Source organism: Dermacentor andersoni, chromosome 5 (assembly GCF_023375885.2).
Source record: "Dermacentor andersoni chromosome 5, qqDerAnde1_hic_scaffold, whole genome shotgun sequence".
Taxonomy (NCBI): domain Eukaryota; kingdom Metazoa; phylum Arthropoda; class Arachnida; order Ixodida; family Ixodidae; genus Dermacentor; species Dermacentor andersoni.
In genome coordinates, this window is record NC_092818.1 from 138,400,388 (window position 1) to 138,415,619 (window position 15,232).

At 44.7% G+C, this 15,232-nt stretch overlaps 1 protein-coding gene across 1 annotated transcript in view; it reads left to right on the forward strand.

Annotated features, from left to right (window-relative positions):
- Nucleotides 1-15,232, forward strand: part of LOC126531247 (uncharacterized) — a 114,292-nt gene that overhangs the window by 66,514 nt on the left and 32,546 nt on the right. The window contains exon 2 of the mRNA XM_050178697.3: nt 10,119-10,327. Within this exon, the coding sequence (XP_050034654.1) occupies nt 10,119-10,327 (209 nt within the window). The remainder of the gene's footprint in view (nt 1-10,118; nt 10,328-15,232) is intronic.

Sequence of the window (15,232 nt, forward strand, 5' to 3'; positions counted from 1 at the left end):
AATAACAAAATGTGTTAATCCACATTAGGACTGCACCATCTTCATTTGATTAAGCATTTTCATTACTGCGCTGCCATAGAAAGAAAAACGTATGGCTGCTTTGGCGAACTAGGCGCGCGACGGGCAACATCTTGGTGCAAGAGAGAGAAATGAGATTAGACAGTTCATCACGCAAGCTCAAGGAAAGAACAAAATGCTTGTCTGACCTGCAGCGACAAGGCGCATCATTGGTGCGTGCAAATACCTCTCGTAAGGCTGGCTTCACAGCCCGTCCTCCCCGTCTTGTCAGCCCGTCACCGCCGTTCGATGGGCCGCCGTCTTTAAGACGCCCGCAATCCATCACCGTGGACATGGCTGCACCGGGTGCTGCGCAAGCAGAAAGCACAGCATGACACGTATGGAGCTGGTATCTTCGTCGACGTCACACGTCTCACGGCGAATCACTGTGTAGGTTCATCGAAGGGCAAGAGCTAGCTACTTCCGCATAACAAAAGTTGTGCAGCGAGTGTCCATTCTTGTTTGTCCGTGTCTGTAACGCTGTGAATACGCGGGCTACTCGATACTACTGCTGTCCACGACAGCTATAGTCACTTCTTGTGCCTTAGTCCTTGTGTATCGTGGGGCTCGTGCTTTACGCTCAGGCTTTACACTGGGCGAACGCTTAAGAGTGAAGCATTTCTCGATGACAAGGTGAACTTTTACATGAATCTACAAGCGAGATTGTGCGTGTGTGTCATGTGAGATTTAGAGGCGGGTAAACCCCCAGGGTCTCTGACCTTTGACAGTTTGAAGGAAGCGTAACGACTCTGAATCGTTAACGCTGTAAGAGGGACACATTTTAAAAGATGTAGATTTTTACAGGGTCAAACGCACTGTATGTGACTTCTGACGACAAGGGTGATGAATGGAATGACCGAGTCAGGGAAAGTACAAACATACTACATACACGAGCTACGCAGGCAATGAGCGCATGTAAACGGTCGACCGATTCTTTAGCAGTACCGCGCGAGCGTCGAATGGCCGGGTGGTCAGCGCCTACTAACAGCGCGAAGCGACTAGATCAGCAAGAGAAGCGCATGCGCACCAAGTTCACTGTTTCGTCTGCTAGGCTCTTTCCACCAGCACGACACAGCCCTTGGCGCAATTAACTCTGTGCAAGCTCCCCGGCTTATCGGAGATAACAGATTCCAGTGAACTTGGTGCGCATGCACTTCTCTTGCTGATCACGTCGCTTCGCGCGGTTAGAAGGTGCTGACGGGCCGGGCAGTCGCCGCTCGCGTGGTACAGTTAAAGAATCGTTCGACTGTACATACGGTAACAGGTAACTTGAGTGTCTGGTTCAGGCACGTGTCCCGAAGGAAGGCTGAATGCGCCTTCGTTGCGCATGAAGTGCTGGCAGCCTAGCAGTGCTGTTCCGTGAGAAAACAGACAGTTTCAGTTGCGCGTCTGCAACCACCCACGTACGCAGCGCGCGAGGTCGTGCGTACGTAGCCAAGCGCGCGCGCACGAAACGGCAATAGTTGGCCGGACGCAAAAGTTGAGAAGGGGGATTGTTAAATTGAACGCACAGGAGCCGGTAGAGTGCTAGTCAGCGCTGCCATATGCCAGCTTCTGAAACTGTGTAGCCAATAGCCGCCACGAAGTCAAACCACTAGCCGGAGTCATCTTTGGCAAGAGCCGTATCGAAAAATGCGCTCTCGTGGCCACGCGAGAACGTCCCGCAAAACACGCAGAGCCCGCAGCGTCCACTACGCAGCTTTTGAAAAGCTGCGGGCGCACGCAGGAGACCATGCGTGTTCCTGCGTACTGCGCATGCGCTCTGTTGCCTCCGCGAGTTTCCTGCGTACGCAGGCCAGCACTGCGTACGCTGCTGCGGACGCCCAACTAAAACTTTCTAATAAACGAAAGCAGGAAGGCGCGGACGTTAACAAGAAACTTTTCTCGTTGGCAACGGGAACTGAAAGAAGAAAGACAAGGGAGGGAAAGGCGTGATGAAAGCGTGCACGTGCGCGGACGACTACATGCTGTTAAACGCATTACCATAAGCCATTCACTCTCAAGAATCGAAAAAGATTCGTTACTGCCTCGAGAGCCGACGAGCGATGGGGACAGTGTTCGTGTAGTGCCTGCACGGACAACGGTCTATCGTCCAGAAGCCACAAAGCGTTGGAGAGTGATGGTCTTTGTTATTCAAATCGAGGACAGTGGTACAAGTGGTCCATGCCGGAGACATCGCACGAAACACTGTCGGTCATTTCGTTTAACGTTGTGTAAGCCTCCGAAAAGGCAACTCCTAAGGCCTTACGTCGATGGAGTCCTGGGGCGGCTTGCACGAACACCTAATAATGAAAATAATAACAAATTTAAGAACGCGTTCTTGTTCGGACTAGGCGTTGTCTATGGAACATTAAAGAACGCGTTCTTAAATTCCTTACTATTTTCGTTATTGAATCTTCGTGCAAGCCGCCCCTAGTGGATGCCGTAGTTGCAGCGAATGGCTTAGTTCGTGTGGTATGGTGGGCCTTATATTTGAAGCATACCACTCAGTTAACGGAAGTGTGCGCGTTAGGCGGTGAAGCTGCCTCGCAACGTCTGTCCTGGAAAGTGCACTGGGAACGCAGTGGTCTTATTCACGTGACGCCCGAGCAGTCTTCTCTGTGTAATCATTCCCAGGGATACCGTCATGGCCAGGTAACCACTGGAAATAAATTTCGTGACTTTTTTTCTTTCATGTAGTCATGAAGTTCCACAATTTCAGGCGTCAACTCGCCGTGAGCTCCACGTCGGAGAAAACGCCGCTCGAATGTCTAAAAACATGGTTGATGCAGCTCTAGGGAACTGCCACTAAAACTCACAGCAAATATGACGTTCTTGAGGCCACAAACTACGTGCGCCGATGCACAAAATACGATCGTGTCAAATGCAGTTTTAGCAAGTAGGTCGCGTAGACTACGTTTAACCGAGTACGGTGTAGATACGTACGGGTACGCCTTGTAAAGCAGCTCGGCATGTGAAAATTGGATGTCCAATGGATCAGTATCGTTATGAATTCCACCAAAAGGTGATGATTATAGTGATTTATTGGTATCCCCTTCGAAACAGGGTGACGAATGATAGTGCTTGAGCCAATCAGATAATCTATACATATTTATCGGTCAAGCATTTTGTCTGTCTGCGTAATATTTTCTCTTTTCCTTAATACCTCCATATCCACCTTGTCTGATTACCTATGCCTGTAAAGGATCCGGTCCTATCAATTCTTTCCCTGCTTTTTTTCCCTCCAATACTCCAAACATATCTTGCTTATCTCAACTGCTGACCGGTTAATGCTTCCATATCCGCTTTAATTATGGCACTTCTGCACGGTGGACGTTTCCTAGAGGTCTCGCCGCGACAATACCTTCTCATTTCATTATAGGAAGTGCTTAGTTGTCTCCTGATTTCGGCTGCAGCAGACAAATGCCTCATCCGGTTGCGAATACTTGTTCCGGTATGCTTTTGTTCTTATAGGCGACCAGATCAGGCCTCAAATAGCTACGCCCTGCCCTTTGTGTTATCGTGTTGAGTTTCCTTTCTAACTTATTTCTTGCCATTCCTGTATATCTCCATTATATATATATACATATATATATATATTTTTTGCATCCTTTGCATCCGATCTACTGTTTCTATTCCTGGAACATTTTCCCTTTTTTTAAAGACTATTGTTTGTTTACATACTTTTTTTTAGAGAACACGTTCGCAGCTCCACGCGACGGCACTGACGTGAGCTGACTCGTCTCTATTACAGAGAAAGGTAGACCAGTCGTGATGTACACCACGCACCACTTCAGCAGCGCGATCAACCTCAACATGGACCGTTATGTCACTGTGAGCTGGCCCCTATTGAAACTCGATGTTGTCGTGCAGACTACACGCTTCTGTGCGCAGACAATTGATGTCCCGAACAAGCCGATCTTTCGCGTGAAATATTTCGCACGGGAGAACGAAAAGCTGGCCTTGTTTGTTCAACCAACGGAAAAAGATACAAATGAGAGAACTCTGACAATACAGACTCTAGTATGGTCATTGGACTTGCATTAATTAGCTATTGGAACAACTGACTAATGAACTAACGAATTTTCGATTACATTGAGAGTGGCCGGGAAGCGTTACCAGAACAATAGACAGAGGTAGACTTAACGAAGTTCGAAATAACATTGTTGTCCAGAGCTACTGACAATTGCAACTTTAGTGTGTTGGCTCAAAAGAGTTTTTAGTCAGTTAATATGTTTATTAACACTGAGTGTATAAGGAATGGAGAGAAAGAGAGAGTATCAGACACTGGTGAGAAATATAACTTGAGCTGTATTAGTACATTACTCCTCTATAATGCCGAAAAAGTGACTGTTGCCGCGAGATGATGCTTCGTAATCCAGAAAAACAGAAATAACGAAGGACTAGCGACGCTGCCTTGAAGTTTCCGCACCAACTCGCCGTGACGTCACAAACATTGACGGCGTTTGCTGGAGTCTAGTCATTTTTTAACAATAAAGATTGACTAAATTTTATTTTAAAGTAGCCAAATACTGAACCTAACAAGCTTAAAAGATGTTTACTGTGCTACAACGGCACAAGTACGAGCTACTATTTTTAAATCTGTGACATCTCACTGTCGTATCAGCGCCGGATTTCCGGCTCAAAATTTAAAACGAATGAAAATTGGACCATTTCTTTTTATGATAATCGAGCTACAACAGCGAAATTAATTGAATTAGTATAGATGCTAACGTTGTACAAAACCACTATGTGATTTTTTTTTTTTTATGCACGCCGTAGGGGAACTCCCGATTATTTTCACCACCTCGGATTCTTTAACGTGCAACGAATACGCTGTACCAGAGCGTTTTTCTTTTTGTCTTTTCTTTTTGCATTCGGCCTTCATCGGAGTGCGGCCGCCGCGGCAGCAATCGAACCCGTTACCTCAAGCTCAGCAGTGCAACGCCATAGTCACTTATTTAGCACGGCGGGTGCGCGAAGTTAACGAAAATAGAGTTCTGCAAGAACGCCTTATCAGTCAAAACTTATGTCGTGCTTTTTTTTTGGTTTCCCTTTAATAAGAGCTTATTTGTTGTTTTAGGTATTTAAGGTTTCTTGTTCTCGATCCGTGTGTCATAAGCACTTTGAACACGCCTGAGCAGGGGTGGATACAGCAAGGACTAAAGGGCCGGCATTTTCAGGGGGATCCTGGGCCCCCAGGGACTCCCTCTGGATCCGACAGTGCGCCTGATTTGAAACAACACTTCGCACATGTGTTCACAAAATCGCATTTTCTTACTCTTGTTGCCCCTGCCCTGCATTCGAACTTTTTTTCCTCACTCTATGCGCTGCAAACGGCACAAATGTGGCATCGAAGAACCTAACTTCCGCCACCTAGCATTCGGTCGAGGCTTTAAGTGGTCGGTACGGCGCGAGAGATGACACTTGCGTTGATCAACAGCAAAGCACTTGCCATCATCGGGTACAAGCACACGCTGAATGCTGTTGTGGCTGTTTACACGGTAAACCGGAGCTAAGTCGTCTTGTAAGAAATTAAGCTCTTTTGGTGAGTTTGTGGCAATCGGCAACCTGGAACCGAACGAGTAGATCTTTTCTCTGACGAGTACCTCCTGACATTGGCAGAACACTTTAGGTTCCAAGGGGCGTGAACGATACCATATGCGTTTCGTATTTCTCCACTAAGTTTGGTTTCTTGTGTTAGGCGGTAAAAGAATAAGTTGTACAAAGCACTAGTTTTGATGTCTTCTTCAATTTTGCACTGGTGAAGGAAGAATCGCAGCGCTACCTATTTAAACGGAAAGCACAGCAATGTGTTTTCGGTCCAAACAGGCAGGTGTCTTGCTATTTTCTTTTCATGTTTGCTTATGTTGCGTTTCTGCTATGTGTAAACGTGTCAAGTGTTGTTTATAAGCGTGGAATAAGTGCTTATGATAACGTTAAGTCATGCAGTCACATTCTGGTGTGACAAACTATTTTTCCAAGGCACTTAAATACAGCAATTGAAAAATTTAAAAAAAAATATTCTACCGTGCTACTCATGCTGCGGTTAAGCCAATGTTGGCTTTCGAATGATATAGCAATATTGATAGGTGATTACAAGACGTACATCGTACTAATTGAATTGCTGCTTGTCAAAAAGAAAATAATTATATTCTGCATAAAAAGCAAGCGATATGAAAGTCTCTTACTGTATTGTGGCTCTTAAACTGCCGGCACTTTCTGCATATACGCTATGTATACGTCCTTTGAAAACAGGAGCATTACGGTTAATTACCGGAACGCAAGTTGCTTCGGTGCACTTATCGTGTTTCGCTGCCGTTGATCAACTTCCCCTTCCCTCCTTCAACACTCGTAGCAAAAAAAAAAAAAGAAGAAACACTTCCGACAATCTTACCACATGGCACTAGCTTGATTAATGGATCATTTATCTTTGTCATTGCATTGTTCGTTGTGTAATATATATATATATATATATACATATACATATGCACTCTGTTGCCTTAATTTCCGAAAACTCTCTTCGCAACTCACGCCACCGGACCAACTTTCTGTTTATTTTAGTGTACACCTGCTCTAAACTTCGCGACAGACACAACATGCAAGCGCTTCGTTCAGAAACTTTTGAGTAACCCTTCCTTTTTTTTACGTTGCATAGAAGTTTCCATCAGGGACGCAATTCCGACGTGTGCTCTGCAAGATAGCCGTGTGCTATAATGTTTTCTTTTGCCCTTTAGCAAGACGTCTTATACAGAGTTTGCTGTCAGTACCCGACAACGTGTATTTTGTGTTTGCAAGCAATTTGTTAACGATTATCCGGATAAAATTTGAGTTTTACACGTGCTGCTGGTTTCTCAATTAGGTAGGCTTCAGTAAACGCCCGGTGGCTATACGAACCTCTACCGGTCTGATAAGTAGTGGTAAAGGAAAACAAACTGCTAGCATTTTTTTATGTCATTCCTCCTTCGTCAAACTGTCAGCTTCTGTGCCATCAGACTGCTGCGCTAAATTACGACCCGCGTTGAGTGATTGATGATTCAACTAAAAGGTCATTGTTAACATGTTTAGACCACCTCCAAAAAACATGAGAAGTAACTACACGACCCTTTGGCCGCCAAGGATAATCAATCCTCAACATCAAATATCAATCCTGAAAATATTTCGTGAAGAAAATATTCAGTGGAAGTGGCGTGTGCGTTGTCTTGAGGGATTTGTTTTTGTTGTCATGGTTTCGCAACCTCTTGAAGCACGTAAATGGGGAAACGGGAGTGGTCCGTTTAATTCTGTTTTGAAAATAAGAAGGAGTGGACTTGGGGTGGAAGCGCCTGCGTTCCCAAACTTGCCACACCCCCGGCTGTTGCATAGAGCTTTCATAATTAATCCCTCTGAAAGGCGCTTATGAAACAAGGCCGATAAGCCCGTAAACTGCAGAGTCTTGGCTTGACTTTGCGCTGCGCGTATCGCAGCATGTTGGGGCTGTTGTAACTTTTAAGCTTGTAAGTTCGTCACATCTCAGAATGCCTTTGTTGCTTCTTTCGAGTACTAAAAGTTGTCTTTTTTTTTTTTTGCAACGGCCACTTATAACCGTGCGAGAGGCTCCAAGACGACGACCTCTCGCGTGCAGATTTGCGCATGCACTTGGGATTGTCACAGGCACTCAACGGAGACGCGATGTAAAAGCCATGCGTAACGTTTGTGTGGTGCGTCACGTTCATTCGTGTTCGTTGCACGTGTCATTCTACCCAGTTAAACACACTACTTCTTTCCCGCCAGCGTTGCTTTATTCACGACGCGCGACATTGTTATCAGGCAGCTTTCAAAAGGCCTAGAATGACCCTGTCTTAAAGATAAACGTACGCGAAAACAAACAATATACTGCCTTGGAGCGCGAGGCTCCAAATGGGCTAGAAATGCTTGAACGCAATAACACACGCATTTGCTGAGAGCTTAAACTTTGTAAGTGCATATCGTCCGTACATGTTTTACGTTGAATAGTTTGACGCTAGTCCTGACAATGCATGGCCTTTTCACACTAGTTGACAACTAGTGCGAAGAACTATGGTGAGTTAGCTAAGTTAGCGCTACGGAGATATCGGTTTGTGTTGTGACTGGTGTGGCAGCAGAAATCACTATGCGATTGTATGCCCAATATATTTACTGCCTACAAAGAAAGGTTCAGTGCTTCGTGCAAAATGTTGCTGACAAACTATACACGGCTCAATTCTCAGTATAAATAGCTTTAGTTAACGGCGAAACGACGAACGGACAACTACGTATTGAACTTCGTCCATTACTTTTGTGTGAATTTCAAACAATTATTGCAATTCATCGATTGTGTTCTTCTTGTTATATATTAGGTTTGCAAAAGGATCAGTCACTTGGGAGGAAGCTCATAGCGCCAGTAAGGTCAGAGGTCTCTGTCCTCTCCTACTCTTTAGCTTAATCTTGAGCCTCCAAGCCTGTAGTGCTTCTGGAAGCCTTTTGTTTGCGTTAAGTTATTTGTCTTGTCTGCTCATAAGAAGCTCTGGTCTGGCTTTTTTTATTCCATTTTTTATTATTATTATTTAATTGATGTTAGAACGCTGAACGACATACCAAGGTCGCACAGGTGAGTGTATAGAGAAAAATTACTCCAACGGGACCAAGAAATGGAAAGCAGAAAATAATGTCAAAGCTATCAACAAGACGCTTGTAATGCGACTGTCGTTTCAGACTGTCATCTCCAGTCACGAAGAAACTCTAATTTGCCTATGCAATTGTGCGACGCAAACTGAAACGCTTGCATAAAGGGACAATTCATTTGATTTAAACCAGCCATACCTGTTCTGCGCTATTTCTAATTTAGCGAATAATTAGAACTGGTGGAGCACTCGTATAGAAATTTCTATAACGATTTCGCTCACCAGCGGAGAATGACTAAGAAACTTCAGATCTATGTTAGAAAATAAGACAGAAAAAAATGTAATATTAATACGACGTGTCTATTTCGGGTATATTCTCGCACCCCGACGTTTTTAGGGACGCTTAGAAAGCTTTCGTAGCTATATCTTCCACGATGACATTGCCTAGGTGATTTCATTCGTCTGTAGTAAAGTGAAGAAAAGAGAATTGCAGTAGGCAAAGTACTGTTGTCTCGAGTGGAGAGACGTGCGCAGTCTGTACAGACGTGTGTGCTTCAAGCTTGGTGTGTTCCATAAAGATCTTAACGTTTCATTTGCAAACGTATGAATTTTCATTGCATGCGTCTGTTCTCTAGAATGGTATCGAGTCTTGCAAGCCCTCCTCATGTGCAGATCGTGCTGCTGCATCGGCATGTTCATTGCCCAATGTGCCACAGTGGCTTGGAATCCACTGTAACGTGATGTCGTGTCCTTGCTCGACGAGGTGCTGAGTGTAAGCCACAGCGTATGGGCCGCCATTCAGTGAAATTCTTTGATGCCAACTTGAGTAACTCTGTGTGTACCGCTGATAATGCGCCGACTTCATGGCGGCGCCGCCAGAATGCGCAGCTAGTCCAGAGGGAGAAGCGAGAGAGGAGCCTGGAGGCTGTACACGCCTCAAACACGACGTGTTACGGCTATTCGCATACTTAGATGGTCATCGTACGTGAATTCAGGCAGAATTTTTTTTCGTCCTTTTTGACAATCTGATATATTTTTACCGGGCGTATACGTAAGGCGAAGGCCGCCTCACCATATATGTGTCGTTATCTCTTACATTCGAACAAACACGAATATCTGAGAAATTTGAACAGTCGCTCGTCGAATCTAGTGCGAATCAAATAGCAATGATTATGTGATTCGTATTCAAAATTTCAAACATTCGCACACTCCTATGAAACTATGACAGAATAAGACTAGAGCAACTGTAGTGTTTCTGCGTCTACTGATTGAGTTTTAAGGACAATATCCTAAGCTCAATTACTCAGATAACTTCTGCAAATGCTGTTATCATGAGATGTGTTCCCTTGTGTAGCTCTCCTACCGCTTTATTTTTTTGTGTGCTTACTTTTTGTTTTCAATGTCATGTGACGTGACCTGTACCGCGCAGTCGGATCACGTGCTCTTTATTCATTGCTGCAGGGCTGTGCGAGTGCCTGCGGCTGGTGCGGCTGGATATGCCTAGCGCGGTCATCAGGGGTGACCCCTTGTGGCTCAACTGCTCGTTCGACCTGGAGTCGGACGACTTGTACTCGGTCAAGTGGTACAAGAACCATCGCGAGTTCTTCCGCTTTCTTCCGAGCGAGAACCCGCCGGGACAGGCCTACAGGCTGTCGGGAGTCTACGTGGACGTGAGTATATAGCTAGATGTGTCATATTCAAAGATAGTTGCCCGATTTTCACAATTAACGACTTCAGTCCCTTCTTCTGCTTTATTAAATGTAGAATATTAGAAGTTTCGCCCCAGTGAGGGTCGGCTATCTCGAAAGCATAGGAAGGAAAAATATATAATGCAAAAAGAAAAATCTAAATATGACACACTACCAAAAATCTATATCATAATGGTGAAATACTAAAAGAGCAAATCCTTGTATCACAGAGTGGGAAAAAAATGTCTCTAAGACTACAAGAACAGCACAAACTTGGACAGACCTTATGAGGAAATTAAAAATACCCATTGACTATTGTGGATGAAAAATTTATCAATTCAGTGTCTACAAGAAAACACCACAGAGCCTGACGAGGAATTTTTCAATTCACTGTCTACAAAAAAACACCGTAGAGCCTCCAGAGCTCATCTCTGTTTGTTGGGGCACGATCAGTGCAGATCACTTTTTGAACAGAGAAAGGGCGTCTGTCTAGAGAGTCCAGACGACTGCGAAAGATGTGTCGCTGAATTTCCGTTGTCTACTTTTAGTAGGCAACTTATATTTTACCGATATTGTACAGGAAGAGGCCCGGAGATAGCCCCAAATCACATTATAACAAAAAGGCAACGCCATCTGTGACTCAGCATTATAAGTTTACGAGAGATATTATCACAGTAGTGGGCAATTTTGCTATTTACTAGTCATTTCGTCTATCCTGTCCTTTTATATTGTTCGCTCTCTGGGCTACAATCAACAAGGATTCATAATTTATAGCAGGAAATATGGCGCGTCGCTGTGCATCAATGCTGCTACACAATTCATCTTCATTTTATACTACAGAAGGATTTTATCTTGTTGGTAAACGGCGCAATATTTTGTAAGAAATGTTTCAGTTATTTTCGTAAAAGAGCTAAGAGGTTATGAAAGCGATTCTGATTTTTACTATTTGCTAATTTCCTGATTTCATTTTTTTTTAGTTTATTGCAAGTGACGAAAACTAGCATATATCAGGCTAGAGACAAATTATTCTACTTTTGGGTCAGCAACGTGTTTTCGGCAAAATAATATACAATCAATACAATATACTAAACAACAGTCGGTCTTAATTTGCAACTACAAAACGCGAATACACACTTTGGCAACGAATAAGAAGAGGACAGGGTTTCTTTTTCTTTTCGGAACTGCTTCGATCTATTTCTCTCAGTTTTCCTTGTACATACGCACAATGCCTTCACTTTCGGGAATTTTCTTTGCTCCATAGCAGAGCAAGCTGTCGTTTCGAAAGAAATATGAGTCATTTGGAAGTCATCGTCGTCCTCACAGTCTCTCCTTCTGTGTTTTCTCTCCCATCATCATAAATGCAGACTAGTGCTGCTCAGGCTTCAAGCCTTCATTTACCGCCATTCCCGCTCACAATACTCGGAGATCAACCTTTCATTTCCCCCTTGGCTGGTAATAACTTTATTGAATTGTCCGGCAGGTTCCCTCTTACCTCGTCCGTAAATATTTATTTGAATTGTGTGTGTTCGCGAAGAATGGGCCAAGTGCTTAGGCAATGCTGGACGTCATAACAATGAACAGCGCACTATGTTCGACATAATGACCACTTTGTTGAGGCGTTTAGCACACATTTTTCTAACCTACAGCCCACAGAGAAAGAGGCATTGCTTCATTTGTACTAGAGATGCTTACCGGGCCATACGCCTAACATCAGATGACAAAGGCAATAAATTAAGTGATCCATTCATACGCGGGCACGCAGCAGGAGCAGTAGAGGCGAACAATTTCCATCCGGAGTACGAAAACAGGGTATTCCTGTGGCGTGCTATATAGGGCATGACGCCCAGCGTCTGCTGAAGCTCACGCGCACGGTGCACGTCGCTTATACCATTTTTCTCTGCAACAGGATTTCTTATTTATTTCGCCTCGGAGTTGTTTAAAAGCAAATGATGGGATGCTGCAAACCTACGCAGCGTTTCTGAGATAGTCGTTTTGCTTTGCAAACGGCGCGGAGGCAATGCGTTTCTCCCACCACAAGAAAAAGGGGATCCTACTTTAAGAAGAAAAAGAAGCACAAGAGCTTTCAGATAGAAATTCGAATGATACGTCTTGTATTCTTTATATGGCACTCGAAACACCTCACAGATGGCAACGCCAAAGCACGAATTTGGTGCTGCTTCGAGTGCTGCTTCGAGTGCTGCTTTGATAGCGTGATTTTGTAGCAATACTTGCTTACTCCCAGCGCCGCATTACACATTCTAGCAGCAGGGAGGTGACCGAATCTTTTTAGCAGAACTGGTTTCTTGATCCAGTAGTATATAGCGCGGCTTGTTGTTGGTTTGCTGTGTCCGGGCACGGCAAAAGGGGGCATGCCCTTGTCAAGCTAGGTATGTTTGCATCCCGAACACTCCCGTTATGTCGAAGTGAAACGCGCTACTAAGTCAGAATAACGAACGGCGGCAAGGACACACACCACACCTGCACAATCGTTCGTTATCGTGGTTTCACATGAACATGTTCAAACCGACTAACACCAACCTTAGACCTCCTAGCCTTCAACAATGCTACCACCTGCAGTAGATGGGAAAAATACCTTACATCCACTGAGGTTACTTGCTGTCAGCGAAATGTAGGTTAATATTCACACCGATGAACACAGCCGAGAGAGAGCTCAGAACCCTATGCAAAATGCATACAAGTATCGTGGCGCTTGAACTAATATACAGAGCCCTGGTAGACCAGCTAGCTCCTTTCAACATAGCTGCTCTTCATTTTAGCATGTGCTGCGAAGGTTTGCGAACCTTTCATGTGGACAAAACTTTTATTTATTGATTTCTACCACTATCGCTTCCATTTTAAAGGGCAGCTCTAAGGCGCCCGTTCCTCTGGCGAGCATCGGCGTCCCTCGTAACCGAGTGAACGAGCACAGCGAAGGATGAAAGAGCGAACGCGGAGCGCAGTGGTCGATGAAAGACGGTGATGGCGAAGAGAGCGCGATGAGGAAAGCGAAGGAGGAGAGTATGGCGAAAGCGTGAGAAGAAGAGCGCAGTGCAGCGCAAGATGGGCTCTGCGGCGACGACCGCTACAAGATGGCGCCAGAGTAGCGCGCGCCATCTGTATGAAAAAAAAAGCGTTACATGAGTGGAGGTCTGTCTGCGGCGGCTGCTGTGAAACGCGCCCACGTGTCATCCACGCACTGCCTCTCGCCATCTGCCAATTAGCGAGGCATTCTCGCCACACTTCACTCCGTCTGCAAAGTGCCGCACGAGACAGCTTCTCCGCGTCAGCCAATATATCGCGAAACGAAAACACGTATAGAGCTGGCTCAAATTTCGCATTAGGGAGTATCGTATTCGTCGGCGAATTTTTTGTTTTATTTTAGCCAGACATTGAATAGCAATAGTTGGCGTATCAGGCAGACACCATCTCCTTATACGCATTTACAAAATAATATTAATAAACAAAGAAAAAGAAATCAAGCTTTTATCTTTTGACGTGCAAAATAAAGTATCCCCCGGTATATTCTCGTTGCCCGATATATATGCTAGGCTGTCCAGTTGGCTGTGTTTTAAGCAAATGCTCAGAAACGAACCGAGAGGTAGAATAGATGAAAACTAACATGAGCGAAATGTGTAGGAAAAGTCCGAGATGTGAGCGAAATTATGCAAAGAGACCCACACTCATTGCAATAATTAATCTCGTGGGGGCATCTCCTTCGAGAGGTCCATTAGCGATGGACAGATTTCTGTGGCCCCAGGCATCCGGCCTAAAACACGGACGATGTCCTCGCTGGCGGATTTACTTACGTGCCGTGTATTTGCGTGGAACGCGAGTAGAGTCAGTAGACTACTTCACGAACTCTATAAGCCGTCAAAAAATATGCGTGGTTTCACCGCGAAGCGATGTATGTATTGTTGAAATACTTGGAATAAAAATCGCACTTTCGAGAAATTCTGTCAAAAACAAAGTTTATCACCGAATAAGGGCATGATGATTAAAAGCGTGGCAGTTTGGGCGAGTTGGTATGTCATGACTTTTTTAGGCTTGTAGAGCAGCTCAGAGAGAGCAAAATTGGAAGGTGAAAGGGGTATTGAAAAGGAATGGAGAACAAACAGAGTGAGCACTATCTTCCAACTGTTGGTTTATTTCGTGACACAAACCTCGTGCTAAAAAACCACTTCTTCCGCTTCATTCTACTCATTCTAAGTTGGTCAAGAGAGGCATTGTTAACCTTTGCCTAAATAATGCTTTGAAAAAGTCGCGCCACCATACCGTTTCGCCTAGCTTTGCCTCTCAGTGTGAACGGCTTTCGCAGGCTGGTTATCCCGTGTCCCTACAAGTGTCAGTAGCAGAACGGATTCTAAGAGAGTTTAGCAAAGACAACCAGCACGAAGATAATCCTGCAACTACTTGGGGTAGGACAAGCATTATTCCTTATATTCACACCTTCTCACATCTTAAGAAAATCGCGAAGCGAGCGAATATTCGTGTATAGTGTTTTCTGCCACTAACAAGCTTATGAGGGTTTGCAAGCTCACTAATCCGAATAAGGAGGCCCCTCCTATAGCTGTGATAAGAATCATAAAAAAGAAGTTCGTTAATTGCACACATTGTGTTGTTTATTGTTTTCCACTCAAGTACGGAAAACGTTGCGTCGGTCAAACTGGCCTATGTCTGAACGATAGGCTGCGCGAACATGGTTACAATGCTAAGAATTGTATTACAGCTAGGGTTTTGTGTAATCTTTTCATGTCACATGGTTCGCTGAGTGTATACGTAGCCTTCTGTGTCACGAAATAAACCATGAGTTGGAAGTTAGCGCTCACTCTGTTCCTCTTCATTACCCCTTCCACTTTCCTTTTTGCTCTTTCTGAGCTGCGCTACAAA